The sequence below is a fragment of the Microtus pennsylvanicus genome, chromosome 10 (assembly GCF_037038515.1).
Source record: "Microtus pennsylvanicus isolate mMicPen1 chromosome 10, mMicPen1.hap1, whole genome shotgun sequence".
Lineage (NCBI taxonomy): Eukaryota > Metazoa > Chordata > Mammalia > Rodentia > Cricetidae > Microtus > Microtus pennsylvanicus.
In genome coordinates this window covers 62,701,567-62,721,190 of record NC_134588.1, presented here as the reverse complement: position 1 = coordinate 62,721,190, position 19,624 = coordinate 62,701,567, and the positions used below count along the sequence as shown (strand labels likewise).

At 45.0% G+C, this 19,624-nt stretch overlaps 1 protein-coding gene across 2 annotated transcripts in view; it reads left to right on the top strand.

The window, feature by feature from the left end:
• Nucleotides 1-15,003: 15,003 nt before the first annotated feature.
• The window catches only part of Acox2 (acyl-CoA oxidase 2), a 29,438-nt gene continuing 24,817 nt past the window's right edge, over nucleotides 15,004-19,624 (top strand). For both annotated transcript variants that reach the window (XM_075988557.1, XM_075988556.1), the window contains exons 1-5: nucleotides 15,004-15,084; nucleotides 17,013-17,233; nucleotides 17,828-17,990; nucleotides 18,192-18,343; nucleotides 18,715-18,822. In XM_075988557.1, the coding sequence (XP_075844672.1) occupies nucleotides 17,074-17,233; nucleotides 17,828-17,990; nucleotides 18,192-18,343; nucleotides 18,715-18,822 (583 nt within the window). In that variant the 5' untranslated portion in view covers nucleotides 15,004-15,084; nucleotides 17,013-17,073. The remainder of the gene's footprint in view (nucleotides 15,085-17,012; nucleotides 17,234-17,827; nucleotides 17,991-18,191; nucleotides 18,344-18,714; nucleotides 18,823-19,624) is intronic.

The following is a 19,624-nucleotide window of genomic DNA, read 5'->3' as shown; positions in this document are numbered from 1 at the left end:
TGTGATAGGATCAATTCTTCCTTCATTCTCCTTGTCCTTGATTGGGTAACAACATTTGCTGAAACGTTTGATTAGCAACAGCTGTGTTGGGGGCACATAAATATACTCCCATTTGGGTCATACTGTCACAGCCCCACAAATTTACAGGTAAATAAGAAGAAGGTATGGCCGAAAAGTTCCTTCATGACCCTCTCCACCTTTTCCATCCAGGAAAGATCATTACTACTTTGTTCAGGATTTTGAGTTTGAGCAATCCCTTGTAATTGTGTAATAGTCTCCATTTTAGGCCACCTAGAAGGCCATTGACTGGGAGTTATAACAGAAATATCCACACCAGTATCCAGAAGACCAGAAAAGCTTTTTTTGTTTATAAACAAAGTAAATTCTGGTTGCTATGGACCTATGACTTATAAACAATAGGTATCAGATGAATCAAATCCAGTCTTTCCTCTCTTATCTCCCTCAACTTGGTTTCTAGTTTCCACCACTCGTAGTAAAATTAATTGCGCAAGCCTCTGTCCTGTCTTTGCCACAGAAACTCCATTAGGAAAGTGAGTCGTAACCTTGATTTCTCCTTCAAAATCAGCATCAATTACTCCAGGAGCAGCAAGGATTCTTTGCATGGTGCTGCTACTTCTCCCCAGTAATAATCCTACAGTGCCTTCTGGTAAAGACCCATAAACCCCAATGGAGACCCTGAATCCCCACTTCAGGAGATAAAACTGTGTAGATGCAAGAGTTGAGATCAAGCCCTGCACTGCCTGGGGCTGCTCTGCAAAGATCCTGAATGATTTCCTTGTGAGGGAACAGGATGCTGGATCAGACCTGAGGTGTGCCCTTCCTCTCATTTCCTGCCAGGGTATTCCCTTGATCATCTCTCTTTGATCTGCACTTGCTGGTCCAATGTTTTCCTCTCCTACATCTCCAGCACATTTGGTTCTTCGCTTGTCCCTGGGCTTACTCTCCTATTGGGACACTGCCTGATCTGATATACCATGAGGCCACATCCGGAGCCTCCAGGAGGCCCTGTAACCCTCCTTATTGTATCTCTGTATAGCAGCAGTTATAGCCAGTCCCTGTGTGTATGAGAGGCCAATAGCTGAACAGATCCAAATATAATCAGAGATGTTAACTTTCTTTCTAAAAGACCTTAAAGCAGCTTTACATATAGCATTAGCATTCTCAAAGGCTAGCTGTTTAACTATCAAAATTCCTGCTTCTGTATCTCCAATCAACCTGCTTGCTGTCTGCATCAGCCTGGAAACAAAGTCCTGAAACAAGTCATCAGGTCCCTGACTTATATTAAGGCAATTCCTCAATCTGCTCTTTAGAGATGGAAATTTATTCCAGGCATTTTTGGTAACTGTGATAATTTGGGCATAGGCTGCTATATCAAAGTTTAACTGCTGATCTGGCCCTGCTCACGGTTCCTCACCTAGAAGCATTTCACAAAAAATTAGGAACTTGTTGAGCCCTATTTCTCTCAGTTGTGGTCTGACATCGTTCTACCAACACAGTATTCCACAACAGATAGTCTCCTCCTGGCCAAGCAAGCTTTGGCCAACTGCTTCCCAACCCCTGGGGACAGAGACGTGTTTTCCCAGAGCATCTGAGTAAAGGGAGCCATGGGACCTTATTGCGCACAGGCTGCTTTTAATTCTTTGAGTTGTTTGAATGATATTGGAGCATGCGTTGCGACCAGATTTCTCTGAGCATTTCTTCACTGCATTACAGAAAACATTTGAAATCCTTGCATGTCCTCTCCTCTGTGAGCAGCCTTTCTGATGCTAGCTTGCAAGGGAGACACACGATTAGTGCTGAGCGTCTGCCTTGCTCCTGGAGCTCTCTGCACCACCATAGGTGGATCTAAACCAGTTATTACGATAGGAAGAGAAGTACTCTTCTGAGAAGAGGGGATTTTCAGAGTCTCTAGTTTCCATGAAAGCAACGTTACCAACTCTTTCAAGCCTTAGTTTTTGCTAAATTTTACCATCATGTCCCTGCCTGTCAGCATTGCTGGTCAGATGCGAGGGAGGTAGCAAGTCCTTATTACTATACTTAATGGCTTCTTTCTTAAATTATCAGCTTAGGATTGATCATAATCACCTAGTCCTGTAAATGCTTCCTCCAGTGGTGCCAAGGGTTCTGTCTCATTTCTAACCAATTCAGGGGGAAGGAACAGCAGGAACCTCCTAATGCTCAGGATTTAAATCCAAACTCTCCTGTATATGCACCCAGAAACAAAGAGTAACTGTAGAGACCCTTTCAGGCCCATATTCATAATAATGTCATTGGATTTTTACCCCAATTTCTTTCCATATTGCAGTGTCCAAGATCCCAGACTTGGACAACAAAGTGCATAGCTGTTCTATAAATTCTAAAAGTTTCTGTACTTGCTGCTATTGCACCTGAACTTCCCTGTCCTTTAAAATATCTCTAAGAAATTGTACAGACAGTTGGTTGCTTTTTCCCATCCCATATTTACAGTTATATACAGATATTTTACTCCTGATATATTATCCCATGCCTTTCTTCCTTTAATATCTATTATTGTCTATTACTGAGCTCTCGGTTCTCACCTCCACACCTGCATTGTGATATTCACTTCACGTGGTCCTTCATGCTTTCTCCTGTATCGCTGGCCACATGTTTATGTGTTATCTGTTGTGCATCCTAAGCCAAACGTTGTGGCACCATCTGTCAAAGACCAGCCTCGATGAAACCCATACATTTCAGAGTAGGAGCATGAGGATTAGAAGAATTAAACACAAGGAACAGAGATATAAGAGAAATAAGAGACAGAAACACAAAACAGCATTGGGAGGGACATTCAATAAATACTGATCTGCCTTGTTTATTTTCCACACACTTACATACTTCACTCCAAAAGAGGAAGAGAGAGGCAACAGACTTCATTAACATGTTATAAAGAATAGACTTGAGGCCTGGAGGGATGGCTCAGCCGTTAAAGGCTAGGCTCACAACCAAAAATATAAGAGTTCGGTTCCCAGCACCCACGGCTGTCCCTCCAGGTACCTAAAAAAAAAAAAAAAAAGAATAGACTAGAATTCTCCAACCTTTGGTCCAGGGGAAGCAGATCCACCTCTATACCTGAAATACTATTAATCAAACCCTAAGTCAGAATCTCTTGTGTGTCGTCACATCCGTTGTCAACAACTCTGAAAGAGCACAAATAAGCTCAAACTCTGTGACCTCCAATCAAGGTGGAACAGGTTCACACCTGTGGGTACCCACGAAGGGTAGATAAAATATTAGTCATTAAGAGACATCAGGTACAATTTTAAAAACTGAAAAACTGTAGGCATAATGAAATTGAAAAAGAAAAAGACATCATCATTCTCTAGGTGGACTTGTTGCAACAAGAGACCAAAAAGACACCAGTGAGGAAATACAGAAAAGAAAACATGCCGTGCTGGTGAGTATGGGTTAGTAGTGGCTTTGGAGAACAGTACAAAACAGCCTCAGAATCTCAAAAGAAATCCTGAGATAACTGGCCTACTGTCTTAACTGCATCTTTCATCTTTTATGTAGTTTTACTATTAATTTTCTTGATTTTTTTTTAAAAAATGAAACTCTAGATTGAAAAAAATAGCCATGAACATGCATGCCTCTAATCCTAGCCCTCGAGAGGCTGAAGCAAGGGAACCATGAATTTAAAGGCCCCTGAGTGACATAGTAAGACCCTGAAAACACATTCACACACACTCACACACTCACACACACTCACACACTCACACACACTCACACACTCACACACTCACACACACTCATACACACAATCACACACTCACACACACTCACACACTCACACACACTCATACACACAATCACACACTCACACACAAGCATATTCACACCAACTCTCAATAAATTGAGGTTTGAGACTGTAACAGATATCTTTTCTTGGACACAATGAAACTAGACATAAATAACAGGGAATTCTCAAAAAATTTGTCAGAGTATGATATTTAAGCAACATGATTCTGAACAACCAGTGAATCAAAGAAAAAAATTAAAAAAGGAATTTCAAATATATTTTGAGATAAATGAAAACAGACATACAAAAATACAAGAAAAAAATAAGAGAGGCAACAAAAACAGTTCTAAGAGCAAAACATTTAGCGATAAGCACGTAAGTCAGAAAAGAAGAAAAAGACCTCAAATATGTAACCTGACTGCTCAGGGAATAAGGAAAAGAATAACAAATTCAGACCAAATTTGTAAAAGAAGGAAATAAAAAATTGAGAATAAAAATAAATAAAATCTAGAAAAATAGAAAAGATTGGCAAAACTAAAAGTTGTTTCTTTGAAAGAGAACTGATAATGTTGGGCTAGATGGAGAAAAAAAGAAACCAGAAATAGAAAAAGGGGTCACGACAACCGAGCTCACAGAAGCAGGAGGGGTCACAGGAGACAACAACAGACATAGACACTCTAACAAGTTGGATAACCTAGGAGGAATAAAGATGTTTCTACAAACAACACACAGAGGCTGGGTCATGAAGAAACAGAAAACCTAAACAGACTGGTAACAAGGTAAGGACCCTGAATCAAAAATCCGCAGTTGGTAACTCACACCTGTAATCCCAACAGCTGGGACAGCTGGGCGGTGGTGGCACATGCCTTTAATCTCAGCACTTGAGAGGCAGAGGCAGGTGGATCTCTGTGAATTCGAGGCCAGCCTGGTCTACAGAGCGAGTTCCAAGACAGAGGAAACCCTGTCTTGCAAAAAAAAAAAAAAGAAAAAGAAAAGAAAAAAAAGGAAAAAAAAGCCAACAGCTGGGAGGGTAAGCTATAAAGTAGACGAAAAGCATCTTAGGGTCTGTTGTTCACCTGTGCATTCTGACAATACTGAAGAACTAACATCAGACTGTGAAGGTGGTATTAATTGTTAACTCAGAAGACCACGAGTCACCTAGGAGACCAGCCTCCTGGGACATGTGTGAGTGATGACTGCATTAGGCTAGCCCCTGGAAACACCTCTGGAGGAGTAGCTGGAAAACCTCCCCTCAAGGAGGGTGGCACCAGCCCTTGGACTTTAAGTTCCAGGCCGCAAAAAAAGGAGACAGTCAACTGGGCACAAACTTTGTCCTTCCCTGCTTCCCAACCACGGATGTGTGGACCAGCGACCTCGGGCTCCTGCCACCAAGCTTTCCAGCTCACTGAACTGTAGCCCCTGTCAGCTAAATTGTACAGGTTTTTTGGGGGGATGAGACATGTGACTGATACTGTTATCAGAAGTGAACTGCCTGTTCACAATCAGGTGAATGAAACAAGGCCCTATGTCACACTTTACACAAAAGTCAAGTCAGAATAAATTAAGCATTATTTATGCATAAATCCAGAAGTTGCTAGAAGAACACATGAAGAAGGTCTGTAGCCCAGGTCTGGACGACTAAGGGCAGGGTGGAGTGTGTAGTGACTATAAGCACAAACCAAAAAATTAAAATAAAAAGCAAAAAAACAGAGCAGAATGCTAATAGCACAGGCACCGAGAACAATTAACAAGTGGGACCACATGAAACTGCAAAGCTGCGGGCGATGGTGGTGCACGCCTTTAATCCCAGCACTCGGGAGGCAGAGGCAGGCGGATCTCTGTGAGTTCGAGACCAGCCTGGTCTACAGAGCTAGTTCCAGGACAGGCTCCAAAGCCACAGAGAAACCCTGTCTCGAAAAACCAAAAAAAAAAAAAAACAAAAACAAAACAGAAACTGCAAAGCTTCTGTATGGCAAAGGACGCCATCATTCAGACAAAGCTGCAGAATGGGAGAGACTTTTTCCGAATACACATAAAATGATAAATAATAAAATTAGTTAATGCTAGTATCCAAAAGACATAAAGAACTCAAAAGCGACATCAAGAAAACAAATAACCCAAGTAAAAAAAAATGGGGTACAGAACTAACCAGAGAGTTCTCAGAATATGAAAGAGAAATGACTGAGAAACACTCAAATGTTTAACATCCTTAGTCATCGGGGAAAAGCAAATTAAAACCACTTTGAGATGTCATCTTACACCAATCAGAATGGTCAAGATCAATAAAAACAAATGACAGGCAAGGCAGGCAAGGAGGTGAAGCAGAGAGAGAACTCTCCTCCACTGCTGGTGGGAATGCAGTTTTGTATCACTCACTGTGGAAATCAGTGTGGCTGTTCCTCAGAAAGATGGGAATCAATCCATCTCAAGATCCAGCTAGACTGCTTGTGGTGGTTTCAATGAAAATGGCCCCCTTAGACTCATTATTGTTCAGCCTTGTTGGAGGAAGTATCACTGGAGGGTGAACTCTGAGGTTTCAGAAGCGAAAGCCAGTCCTAGCGGTTCACTTTCTCTTTTTACCGCCTGCCAATCTGTATGCAGAACTGTGAGCTACCTCTCCAGCACGTCTGCCAGCATGCCACTGTGTTTCCCCGCCTTCACGACAATGCACTAAACCTCTGAAGTATAAGACAGCCCCAATTAAATGCTTTTCTTTATAAGAGTTGCTGGGGTCATGGTGTCTCTTCACAGCAATAGAAACCCTAAGTAAAACAGCATTCTTGGGCAACTTACACAAAGGCTGCTTCATCCTACTACAGAAACTCTGCTTAAACATGTTCACTGATGCTCTATTCATAATAGCCAGAAATTGGAAACAACCTAGATATCCACTAACAGATGAATGAGTCAAGAAAAGATGGTAGATTTACACAATGGAGTATTAGTTGGCTGTTTAAAAAAATGAAATAATGTAATTCACATGCAATGGATGGGACTAGGAAAAAAAAATTATCCTGAGTGAGGTAACTCATGTTGGATCCGGAGTCGCGCAATGATGGGGCACAGACCACCAAAAGTCTATAAAACCAGAAGAAAACTTTATTCCAGAAAAAAAAAATTATCACTGCCAGGCACAAAAAGCTTATCAGTTAGCAGAGACCGCAGCCAGAGTTCAGGCTTTGAAACTGTGGCGATGGGGTTGGGCTCTGACCTCCTTTTTACAGCAAGAAGTATGCATTAGGGGCTGGAGAGATGGCTCAGTGGTTAAGAGCATTGCCTGCTCTTCCAAAGGTCCAGAATTCAATTCCCAACAACCACATGGTGGCTCACAACCATCTGTAATAAGGTCTAGTGCCCTCTACTGGCCTGTAGACATACAGACAGAATATTGAATACATAATAAATAAATATTTTTTAAAAAAGGAAGTAAGCATTAAACATAGGCAAAGGAATTTTTATGACTTCGAGGTAAAGTTTAGAGACATTTTGCATTTTAAGATTTACGATTTTTGTTAAAAAGATTTCAGTTAAAATGGTGTTTACAGAGGCCTGCAGATTTTCTTCACAGCCAATAGTATTTGTAAAGAACTTCACAAGTTTTCTGGCACAACAGGTTTCCCATAGCAAGGAAGGATACAAAAAAAAAATAAATGTGAAGCCGAAAGTCACATAGGAATATATGGCTAAAATTTATGGGATGGGGTCTCGCACAAACCTTTATTAAAAGTTAACTTTGGTCGACAGCAGTTGTCAGTTATAAGTGGCAGGGGGTTATGTTAAAAGTTAACCCCTGGCTGTTGACAGAGGTGCTAGCTGTAAGGGTTTTAAAGCCATGGTTAAAAGTTAACCCCTTGCTGCTGACAAAGATGATGATGGTCTGTTGCCATTTCTTTTCGGTTTATATTTTTATGTTCCTGTTCCTGGACCCGTCACTCAGACCCAGAAAGACAAACACAGTATATATTCACTTATATGTGGATGTTAGTTGTTAGGTCATTGATTGATAAGCAAACTACAATCTGTAGAAGCATAGAGGTTAGGTAGAGAGTAAGGAAGTATGAGCTCTCTGATCTCTCTAGGAAAGGGAACTAGAACAAATAGTTATGGTTGGATGGGGTGGGGAAGTCTGAAATGGAAGGATCAAATAGTGAGAGGGAGGGAAGGGAGCCAGGGAGGGGCTACAGGAAGGAGCTGTTAAAACGAAGGGCTATTTGAAGGGCTGTATGGAAATCTAACACAGTACAAGCTTCCTGTAATATATACATGTATGAAGGTGGTCTAAATGAAATCGACAAATAATGGGGGAGACAGAGCTCCAACTAGACATCTCTCATCACCAAATGAAACTTCTAGTACCAGGAGCGGGTTATATCCAATCAAATTGTTGACCAAAGGGTCCCATGGAAATCTCCAAGCAAACCAGACTATTTCCAAGGCTCTCCACAAATTGACAGTAAAGTCCTATTGCTGAAGAAAGCACCTACACAGCTCACTGAACATGGAGAAGCTGAGCTAGTGCCTACCTAGAGCCTGCACAGGTCTGTACCAGATGGGGTCCTATGTTAAGAGAAGTGAACGAATACCCTCACCCCTGTGGTCTAGTATTCAAGGTACTAGAAGGCACTTTGTGTTCTACAAAGGAGAAAGATAAACACCAACCCAGCTACCAACCCTTAAATCTACAAGAGTGACCTGCCAGCAAAATACGCTGGTGCAAAGCTTGTGGGAGTAACCCACCAAGATCCCATTTAAGTGAAGGCCTGCAGCATGAAATCGAACACATACCTGGCACCGCTTGAGTGACCAAGACTAGATAGGCCAGGGACCGAGGAGAAAACCAAGAATGGAGCAATAAAATGACTCCTAAAGACATTCTGCTGTCCTCAAAAATCCATATCTTGTTCAGCCTCTGTGCTCACTGGTTTTACATTAACTTGACACAAGCGAAAGCCGTCTGAAAAGAGGGAACCTTAAGAAAATGCTTCCAGCCAAGCGGTGGTGGCACATGCCTTTAATGCCAATACTCAGAAGGCAGAGGTGGGTGAATCTCTGTGAGTTCAAGGCCAGCCTGGTCTATGAAACAAGTTGCAGAACAGCCAGGACTACAAGAAAAAAAAACCTGTCTGGGGGGTTGAGGGGGACAACGACACACCTTCCATAAGATCAGGCTGTACACAAACCTGTAGGGCATTTCTTCTTTTTTCCGTTTATTTATTTATTAAAGATTTCTGTCTCTTCCCAGTCACTGCCTTCCATTTCCCTCCCCCTCCCTCAATCAAGTTCCCCTCCCTTGTCAGCCCATAGAGCTATCAGGGTTCCCTGCCCTGTGGGAAGTCCCAGGACCACCCACCTCCATCCAGGTCTAGTAAGGTGAGCATCCAAACTGCCTAGGCTCCCACAAAGCCAGTATGTGCAGTACAATCAAAAACCTATTGCCATTGTTTTTGAGTTCTCAGTAGTCCTCATTGTCCGCTATGTTCAGCGAGTCCAGTTTTATCCCAGGCTTTTTCAGACCCGGGCCAGCTGGCCTTGGTGAGTTCCCGATAGAACATCCCCATTGTCTCAGTGTGTGGGTGCACCCCTCGCGGTCCTGAGTTCCATGCTCGTACTCTCTCTCCTTCTGCTCCTGATTTGGACCTTGAGATTTCTGTCCGGTGCTCCAAAGTGGGTTTCTGTCTCTGTCTCCTTTCATCGCCTGATGAAGGTTAATATTCAGGAGGGTGTCTATATGTTTTTCTTTGGGTTCTCCTTATTTAGCTTCTCTAGGATCACTAATTATAGGCTGAATGTCCTTTGTTTATGGCTAGATCAAATATAAGTGAGTACATCCCATGTTCCTCTTTTTGGGTCTGGCTTACCTCACTCAGGATAGTGTTTTCTATTTCCATCCATTTGTATGCAAAATTCAAGAAGTCCTTGTTTTTTACTGCTGAGTAGTACTCTAATATGTATACATTCCATACTTCATCCATTCTTCCATTGAATGCATCTAGGTTGTTTCCAGGTTCTGGCTATTACAAACAATGCTGCTATGAATATAGTAGAGCATATACTTTTGTTGTATGATAAGGCCTCTCTTGGGTATATTCCCAGGAGTGGTATTGCTGGGTCCATGGGTAAGTTGATCCCGAATTTCCTGAGAAACCGCCACACTGCTTTCCAAAGTGGTTGCACAAGTTTGCATTCCCACCAGCAATGGATGAGTGTACCCCTTTCTCCACAACCTCTCCAGCAAAGGCTATCATTGGTGTTTTTTATTTTAGCCATTCTGACAGGTGTAAGATGGTATCTTAAAGTTGTCTTGATTTGCATTTCCCTGATCGCTAAGGAAGTTGAGCATGACCTTAAGTGTCTTTTGGCCATTTGAACTTCTTCTGTTGAGAATTCTCTGTTCAGCTCCGTGCCCCATTTTATAATTGGGTTGATTAGATTTTTACGGTTTAGTTTCTTGAGTTCTTTATATATTTTGGAGATCAGACCTTTGTCAGTTGTGGGGTTGGTGAAGATCTTCTCCCAGTCAGTAGGTTGCCTTTGTGTCTTAGTGACAGTATCCTTTGCTTTACAGAAGCTTCTCAGTCTCAGGAGGTCCCATTTATTCAATGAGGCACTTAATGTCTGTGCTACTGGGGTTATACGTAGGAAGTGGTCTCCTGTGCCCATGTGTTGTAGAGTACTTCCCACTTTCTCTTCTATCAGGTTCAGTGTGTTCGGACTGATATTGAGGTCTTTAATCCATTTGGACTTGCGTTTTGTGCATGGCGATAGATATGGATCTATTTTCATTCTTCTACAGGTTGACATCCAGTTTTGCCAGCACAATTTGTTGAAGATGCTCTCTTTTTTCCATTGTATACTTTTAGCTCCTTTATCGAAAATCAGGTGTTCATATGTTTGTGGGTTAATGTCAGGGTCTTCTATTCGATTCCATTGGTCGACTTCTCTGTTTTTATGTGTAGAGCATTTTTTTTTGTTTTTTTGTTTTTTTTTTTGTTTTTCGAGACAGGGTTTCTCTGTAGCTTTGGTGCCTGTCCCGGAACTAGCTCTTGTAGACCAGGCTGGCCTCGAACTCCCAGAGATCCGCCTGCCTCTGCCTCCCGAGTGCTGGGATTAAAGGTGTGCGCCACCACCACCCGGCTTAGGGCATTTCTTTCTTTCTTTTTTTTTTTTTTTTGTTTTTCGAGACAGGGTTTCTCTGTAGCTTTGGTGCCTGTCCCGGAACTAGCTCTTGTAGACCAGGCTGGCCTCGAACTCCCAGAGATCCGCCTGCCTCTGCCTCCCGAGTGCTGGGATTAAAGGTGTGCGCCACCACCACCCGGCTTAGGGCATTTCTTTCTTTCTTTTTTTTTTTTTTTTGGTTTTTCGAGACAGGGTTTCTCTGTAGCTTTGGAGCCCGTCCTGGAACTCCCTTGGTAGACCAGGCTGGCCTCGAACTCACAGAGATCCGCCTGTCTCTGCCTCCCAAGTGCTGGGATTACAGGCGTGCACCACCACCGCCCGGCTCTTAATGATTGAGATTGATGCGGAGGGCCCCGCCCATTGCGAGTGGTGTCATACCTGAGCTGGTTCTACAGGAAAGCAGGCTGAGCAATGAACAAGTCATGGGGAGCAAGCCAGTAAGTGATGCTCCTCCATGGCCTCTGCATCAGTTCCTGCATCCAGGTTTCTGTCCTGCTTGAGTTCCTGCCCTGACTTCCTCCAGTGACAAACAGCAATGTGGAAGCATAAGCTCAATAAACCCTTTCCTCCCCAACTTGCTTTTTGGTCATGGTGTTTCATCCCAGCAACAGAAATCCTAACTTAGATTAGTGACTACCCTAATTGTCATCATAGAACCTACATGCAGTTAACTGATGGAGGCAGATGCAGTGACCCACGGCCAAGCACTGGGCTGAGCTCCTGGAGTTCAGCTGAAGAGAGGGAGGAGAAATAATATTAACAAGAGGGGTCAAGAAGATGATGGGGAAACCACAGAGACAGCTGACCCCAGCTAGCATGAGCTCACGGACAATGGACTGACAGCTGGGGAACCTGCATGGGTCCGAACTAGACCCTCTGAACTTGGGTGACAGTTATGTGGATTGATCTGTTGGAGGGGTGGGACCTGGCAGTGGCACCAGGACCTAACCTAGGTGCATGGAACTAGCCTTTTGGATCCCATTCCCTATAGTGGGATACCTTGCTCAGCCTTGATACGGGTGTGAGGGAGGGTGTTGGTCTTGTCTCAAGTTGGTATGCCAGACCTTGTTGACTCCCCAAGGAAGGCCTTACCCCCTCTGAGGAGTTGATGGGGAATGAGAAGAGGTGAATGAGGGGGGGGAGGGGAGATCTGGGCCTGATATGTAAAATGAAAAGTAAATTTTTTTTCCGAGACAGGGTTTCTCTGTGTTTTTGGAGCCTGTCCTGGAACTAGCTCTTGTAGACCAGGCTGGTCTCGAACTCACCGAGATCTGCCTGCCTCTGCCTCCCAAGTGCTGGGATTAAAGGCATGCGCCACCACCGCCCTAAAAGTAAATTTTTTTTAAGGAAGAAGAAAAAAGAAATCCTAATTAATACAGACTTTATCAGAGAAGCTTCCTCCTGCAGCAGACAGCAACAAATACAGACCTTGAGCAGAGAGTAAGAGACCTTGAAACACTCATCCCTGAAAAGCTCATCTCAAATGTGCCCCCTCAGGGCTCAGGGAAAACTGCTGAAGAGGAGACAGAAGCGTGTGAGAAACAGAGGGGTGGAGGACAAGGAATGACCACCTTCTAGCCACACAATAGGGCTGGCACACTATGAAGTCAAAGGCACTGCAGAGGCCTGAACAGGTCTGTACCAGACGGGGTCCCGGAACTGAGAGAAGCAGACTCATGCCCTCATCCCTAACTCAGAAGCTATCTCCAGCTGATAACCACTTGCAAAAGAGAAATTAGTTTTCTCCAAGGGCCCCCATCCCTAACTCGGAAGCTATCTCCAGCTGATAGCCACTTGCAAAAGAGAAATTAGTTTTCTCCAAGGGCGTCTCATTAGGAAAACAAACTACTCTTAACAGTAGGCTTAACCCAGCAGTAGGACGACCAACACAAAAATAACTCCAAGGCATCTCCGGAGGCTCTCTGTGTCACACTGCTAAGTCGGAGCACTATTCTGTTTTTGTCTGTGTTTTTGTTTGTTTTTACTTTAACTTACAGATCCTTTGGATCTATATTATGGCTTCTGGTTTGAGGGTTTTATGAGATTTCTGTGTGTGTGAATGTGTCTCTATGTCTACACATGCTCCTTGTACTTTTTCTTTGGATCTTTTTCTTGTTTGATTGTTTTGTTATATTCCAATATGTATATTTTTATTTATTTATTTATCCTATTTTATTCGTTTTTTTTATTTATTCCTATTTTATTTGTTTTCTAAGGAGAGACAGAAAGGATGTGGATTCATATGGGAGGCGAGTTGGAGAGGAACTAGGAGGAACAGGGGGAAGGGAACTATAATCAGAAGATACTGTATGGGAAAAAAAATCTATTTCCAATAAAAGGGGAAAAAAGCAAATAGGATTACATCACACCAAAAAGCTCCTGAAGAGCAGAAGGAACAATAACAGAATGAGAGACCATATTTGTGAATCAAATATCTAATAAGCAGTTAATATATAAAATATATTTAAAAAAACAGTACAATTCAGTAGCAAAAAAAAAACCAAATTACTCATTTTCAAATGGGAAAAGAAACTGAAAAAAATTAAAAGGAGACATAGAAATGGTTAATATTTGAAAAATGCTTGACACTACTGATCATCAGGAAAATGAAAATTAAAACTATAATGAAGTACAATTTTATCTTTTAGAATATTTATTATCAAAATAAATAATTAAAAACCAAACATACTTGTTCAACAGAGAGTACCATTCCTGTGTTCACTGCAGCAATATTTAACAACTAACATACAGAATCAACCTGAATACCCCGTTGATTGATAAATAAATATAAATATATAGCGAGAGGAATATCGCTCAGTTCTTTTATATTATTTTATTCTTATGTGTATGGGCATTTTTTAGCATGCATATCTGTACACCATAAGCACATAGTACATATAGAGTCCAGGAAAGGGTGCTGGATCTGAAAGAGGCTTTTGGATACTGTAGGATTGAAGTTACAGATGATTGGGAACAATTGGGTGCTGGGAATTGAGCATAGAACCTCTGGGAAAACAGCCTGTTGAACCATCCCACTAGCCTTGGTCAAAACTATCTAACCTGAAACCACCACCTGTATGTAGCTACCACCAACAGCCAGGGGTCCAGGCCACACAGTCCCAGTATGACAGGTTAGGGGACCCTGGGTCACAGGGAACTTCATCTTCCTGTAGAACAAAGTGGACGCTATCTTGGGGATACACTGGGGAGCTGTACAGTCCCTTAGTGTGAGAGTATACATGCATATGAACACACTCATGCTTATACACACATGCACATGTGTGACCACAGAGAGTGAGAATGGACAAGGTCCCAGATAGGAAGACACCTACCCAGAATCATCAAAGCTTCAGAAGTCCCACCAGGAGACCTGGCTCTTGTGCCTTCTTTCCCAATAATATACAAACGAAGCCAAGAGTTCGTCTTTGCCACCCGACATTCGGTTCAAATTTCAGGCTGGTAATTTACTTATTGCACAACCTGGGCACGCGGCTTTACCTAGTTCTTCACCCAGAGCAGGAAGACTCCACCCTACCTCCCCGGGCAAAGGGTGGAGGTATAGGGCAATCTCACTTTGTGGAGAACGGTTTTCCTAGGTACCAGAAATAACGTAACTGCAGTAGTCCTCAAACACTGAGCCAGGGGAGGTGTCCACACGTGTACACCAACGGTGAGCAGGACACAGACAAGGCCACATTTAGAGCGAAGCCATTTATTTGACAGAGCAGTCTTTTCCCGTAAGAACCACCTGGAAGCCTGCTCAGCTCACGTGACTAACTCACCTCCCTGCAGACAGGACAGTAGGGACCACTAGGACGGGTCCGGGATTTTCCTGTGGGAACACCACCGGGAAACACAGTTTTAGGTCTTAGCACCTCTAAGGGAGCCCTAGCCCTGAGACTGCAGCCTGAATCTTGCCAAGGCCGCCTAGCACCTGACGCTGCACACCCCACTGGCCCTGGGTCGCTAGCAGGAAAGGGCAGGACTTCGAGCTGTACTCTGACTCGGCCTGTAAATCCCCAGCCCTTGGGGGAGGAGAAAGGGGTGGAGCCAACAGTCTAAAGATTGGGCTTGTAGCAGAGCCGCCAGGCCGGGCCTACAGAGCTGCCCCAGGACAGAAGTGAGACAAGGTGAGTCCCAGAGGACTGACAGATCCTAGCAAGGGTTCAGGAGGAGCTTAGGCGTCCTTAAAGGCTCTGAGCGCTGCCTTCTTCCCTTCAGTCTTATCTACAAGCACCTCCTATTGGCAGCCAGTTTACACTGGCAGGGGGAAACCGGCAATGGCAATAAAAATGCAATGAGTTATTTGTCCTACCTGATAGACTGTTAGGGAAAGGAGGGGGTATTAGCAATGCAGGCAAGAGTTTGGGCTGCTAAAGGGGGTACAGGGAGCCTCACTGAGGCCTGAAACCGAGGTGAGACAGAGGAAGCCACAGTGACATCTGAGGAAAGGGTGTCCAGGCAGAGGCAGAGAGCCCTGGCGAAGGCTGGCCATGGCAGAAGGCTGGACAGTTGGGGAAGAGCAAGAACATCTGACATAGAAAAATAAAAATAAAAATAAGCTAGAGGCAAGAAGAGGCAGCTAGGAAGCCTCACAGGAAGGCAGGCAGACAAAGAGCTCCCTGTACTTGCCGGATCCGTCAGTACCCCACAGCCCCACTTCAGAAGCTTGCCTGAGCTGCGGCCTGACCTCGCTAAGAAATGACTAGGCCCTTACTGTATTCTCAGGCTCAAGAGAGGAAGGAAAGGAAAGCAGATGAGAGCCAGCAGGGATGGTGGACAGCCACACTCTGGGATCAGGGAGACACAATGTCACCTTCCTAGCCCTCACTGCTTTGGGCGAGAGTGTACCAGAGGGATGCCCAGTTCTGACAGGAATGCTCAGTTGGGAGGGTTGAGGTATTGTACAGTCACAAGAGGCTGGAGCTCACACTAGGGCACTGAGAAGCTGAGCCTTGACCAGAGGGAATAGCAGGGCAAAGGTCAGGAAAAGAGGACGTTGGGATTAAGGTGGCAGAGCAGGCGGGCTAGTTAGCTGGTGGGAAGTGTGTGGTCATGCAAGGACTCCTTTCTACAAACTGGACACTGAGGACCCATTTACAAGCAAGAAAAGAAAACACGATAAGAGAGACTGAGGCCAGGCGAGACGTGGAGGTGGCTGAGCAGTGGCCAAGGAAATGGCAAGGAACACATGGGAGTTAGGGTGCTCAAAGAAAGTAAAGGGATGAGTCTAAGTGTTGACTCGCTGTGGGAGAATGGGGATTTCTAAAAGGCCAAGGGTTTGGTGTGAAGGAGGCAGAGGTCACCTTAGCTGTGGGGGTTACAGGGCCTCCAAGGGAACACTTCACAGGAAGAGAGCAAGCTCTATCCCTCTCTTTCCTCCTTCTACAAGCTTTCCTTCTTCCTCCTCTTCCCCTCCACCCCTTTCGTCTACAGTAATGGGAACTGAATCTGGGGCCTTGTGTAGGCTAGGCAAACACCCTCCCACTATTCCGTTACTACTTTGAGGCATGGTCTCACTAAATTACCCAGACCATCCTAGAAACATGTTCTGAACTCCAGGTAGGTCTTCTGATCTCCTCTGCCTCCCAAGTAGATGCCAGCAGACCCCATTCCACAGTGCTCACTGGGTATTACAGAAATAAAGATAAGAGGTGAGTGGGACCACAGAGTCCCTGCAGTGAGCCTCCCAGTACAGTAAAGTATGAACAGGGTATGTGCTTCATGTCTGACCCCAGCCAGCTCTCAGCCACCTCTAGTGGTAGCCACACGCTCAACCTTCCTAGGACTGTTCTCTTCCTCTTGGTTCCCACTGACTTTTCATGAAGACTGTCCCAGGCATTGCAGAGACACAAGCCGCAGAGAACAGAATAGGATCTTTGTGGTCAAATCATCCTGACCTTGGCTACTGCAGACAGAGCAACGTGAACTGCATTCACTCGTGAGCAACGTGTAGACCACAGTCAGCAGCCATGAGGACAGAGTGCGAGCGTGGTGACCGGGTAATCAAGTCAGCCTCTGGCTGACCCAAGCCCTGGGCAATGCCTTTTGCACGCAGGTTCTTGGCCCCTCCTAGTGCTCAGAACAGAGACTCAAGGCAGACGCCAGGCAGATCCAGGATGGGGAGCCGGGTGCACCGAGTATCACTGGGGGACACCTGGAGCAGGCAAGTGCACCCTGACATAGACAGCGAAAGGCGCACACCATCTTTCAGCGTGGATCGGCTCACCAACATCCTTGACGGAGGCGTCCAAAACACTATGCTGAGGAGGAAAGTTGGTAAGCAGAGGCAGGAGGTCAAGAGCTGGCTTTGAACCCACGTGTTTTTTTCTAGAACAGCCCGTTAACGAATTCTGTACTCCTTTAACTAATGCTGTTGCTGTTGTTGCTTGCTGTTTTGAGACAGGACCACGTGTAGCCCAGGCTGGCCTCACACTGCTGTGTAGCTAAGGATGATCTAGAACTTCCAGTCTTCCTGCCTCCACCTCCCAAATGCTGGGATTGAAGGTGTAGGCCATCGTGCCCGGTTTCTGTGGTACTGGGGAACTGGTGGTGTGGATCAAACCCGGGGCTCTATGCATTCTGGGTAGCCATTCTACCAAATGAGCTCCATCGATAAGCTTAGTCTCTCTTTCAAGTAGCAAACTGGTCCTTGACACCAGACACCAGAAGATTCACATCCTGGTTGAGGTTCCACCAGAGCATAGTGGGCAAAGCACATTTCTCTCCTCAGGGGTCTCACCTGTTTCAGCTGTTAAATGTCAGTGACAGCTGACTTCCTTCCCAAATCCATGAGGCAAGTGGGTGGGGAAAATCGGAAGGTGTCAGGAACCTTATCCAAGCCACTCAAGTCCTCTGTTCTCTCTGTTGCAGAGAGCATCCTCCAAAGTGACCCGGTGTTCAGCTTGAAGGACCATTACTTCCTGAGCCACGACCAGCTCTATGAGGCTGCAGTTCAAAAGACATTCCACCTTGAGATGCTAGCCCGGCATCTGGGCTGGTCAGAAGATGGTCTTGAACGCAGATATGCTATCAGGTGCTCATCCAGGGTAGCCCCATCCACCAGAGAGGCTTGCCTGCAACCTCCAAGCCCAAAAGGCATTTCCCTCAGCAAAGGAGGACTTACTGGAACCCTAGGGTGCCAGATGCCCCTTCCCTCCTACACCCCAGCCAGTTTGAAGGTTTATGCACCCATCTTCCAACAGGCTACTCATCTATAGCATCTCTTCCCCCACAGAGAACTTGCTGGATATACCAACTTAAACTTGCATGGTGTTGCCATGAACACTCTCAGAAGTCTGGGTTCAGATGAGCAGATTGCTAAATGGGTCCAACTCGGCAAAAACTTCCAAATCATCGCAGCATATGCCCAGACAGAGCTGGGACATGGTGAGCCAGAGCTGCTGCATGCAGTGTTTAGACTGCGCAACTCCGGGGGGGGGGGGGGGCATTCATAGCTCATAGACATACATGTTAATTTGGAAACACCCCAGCAGATGGCAGTCACGGGTCTCGAGGAAGGAGTTCCTTTTTCTAATGTGTACACATACATTGCATGAGCTACCAAAGGAGCAAGACATTCCTTTTGGAAGCATCAGTATGCAGTCCTGGGTCCTCACACAGTCCACAGATAAAAGGGAGAAAGGGCTGCAGTCCAGAGCTCACCTTGTCCCACACTGAACCCAGGCCTACCTAGGAGCTACTCCGCAGTGAGTACCCCACTTTGGCCCAAGTGTCTAACTCTCCCCCTTGATCCCAAGGGTCATACCTGAAGGGCCTGGAGACTGAAGCCACCTATGATGCTGCCACCCAGGAGTTTGTGATACACAGCCCTACAATGACTGCCACCAAGTGGTGGCCTGGGGACTGTGAGTATCCTCCTTCCTACTTCCCTGTCTCTCTACCATGAAGACAAAGCTGGGGCTGAATAGCACTAACATTGGTGCCCAACAGGCATCAGGTTGATTTTCTGTTCTAGGCTGGTCACCTCGAAACTGACTGAACTAGGTAGGATATGAAGAGTTTACTTAGTAGGTGTCCGGAAGGTCCCAAGGGAACTTTGAGTAGATAAGGAAATGCACTCAGCCTGTGGGTGATGAGGGCCAAGAACATATCACATATGCACTGCCCCACACAACACGTGTGAGGCGCACAGCACACACACTATCCCACAGAGAGCTATGCAAGCAGACAACATACACAAACACACACTGCCCCCTACAGTCACAGATAAACACAGCACACACTGCCCCACAACACAAACTTTGCCCTTACCATCATGTACACCATTGCTCATACAGAGACACCATGTAGATGCAAACTTACACATACTGCCCCTCCGCATACATGCATGTACATAAGACACACTGTCCTCATGCAGACACACCTGTGCATATACATGCCACACACACAAACCCCTGAATGTGTATGTACATAACACACTGACAGCCATTTGTGGGTACACAGCATAAAAACACATCTGTACACGTACACAACACACAGACACTGCCTTTATTAGAAAAATGTACACAAAAATATGCACACTCACCCATGCATAGAACATATATATTGCCCTCCCAAGACAACACGTGTGCATATACACAATATACTGATAGTCATATACACACCACCTAGTCTTGTCCCAAGAGCTCCCCACACATCCTATGTTCT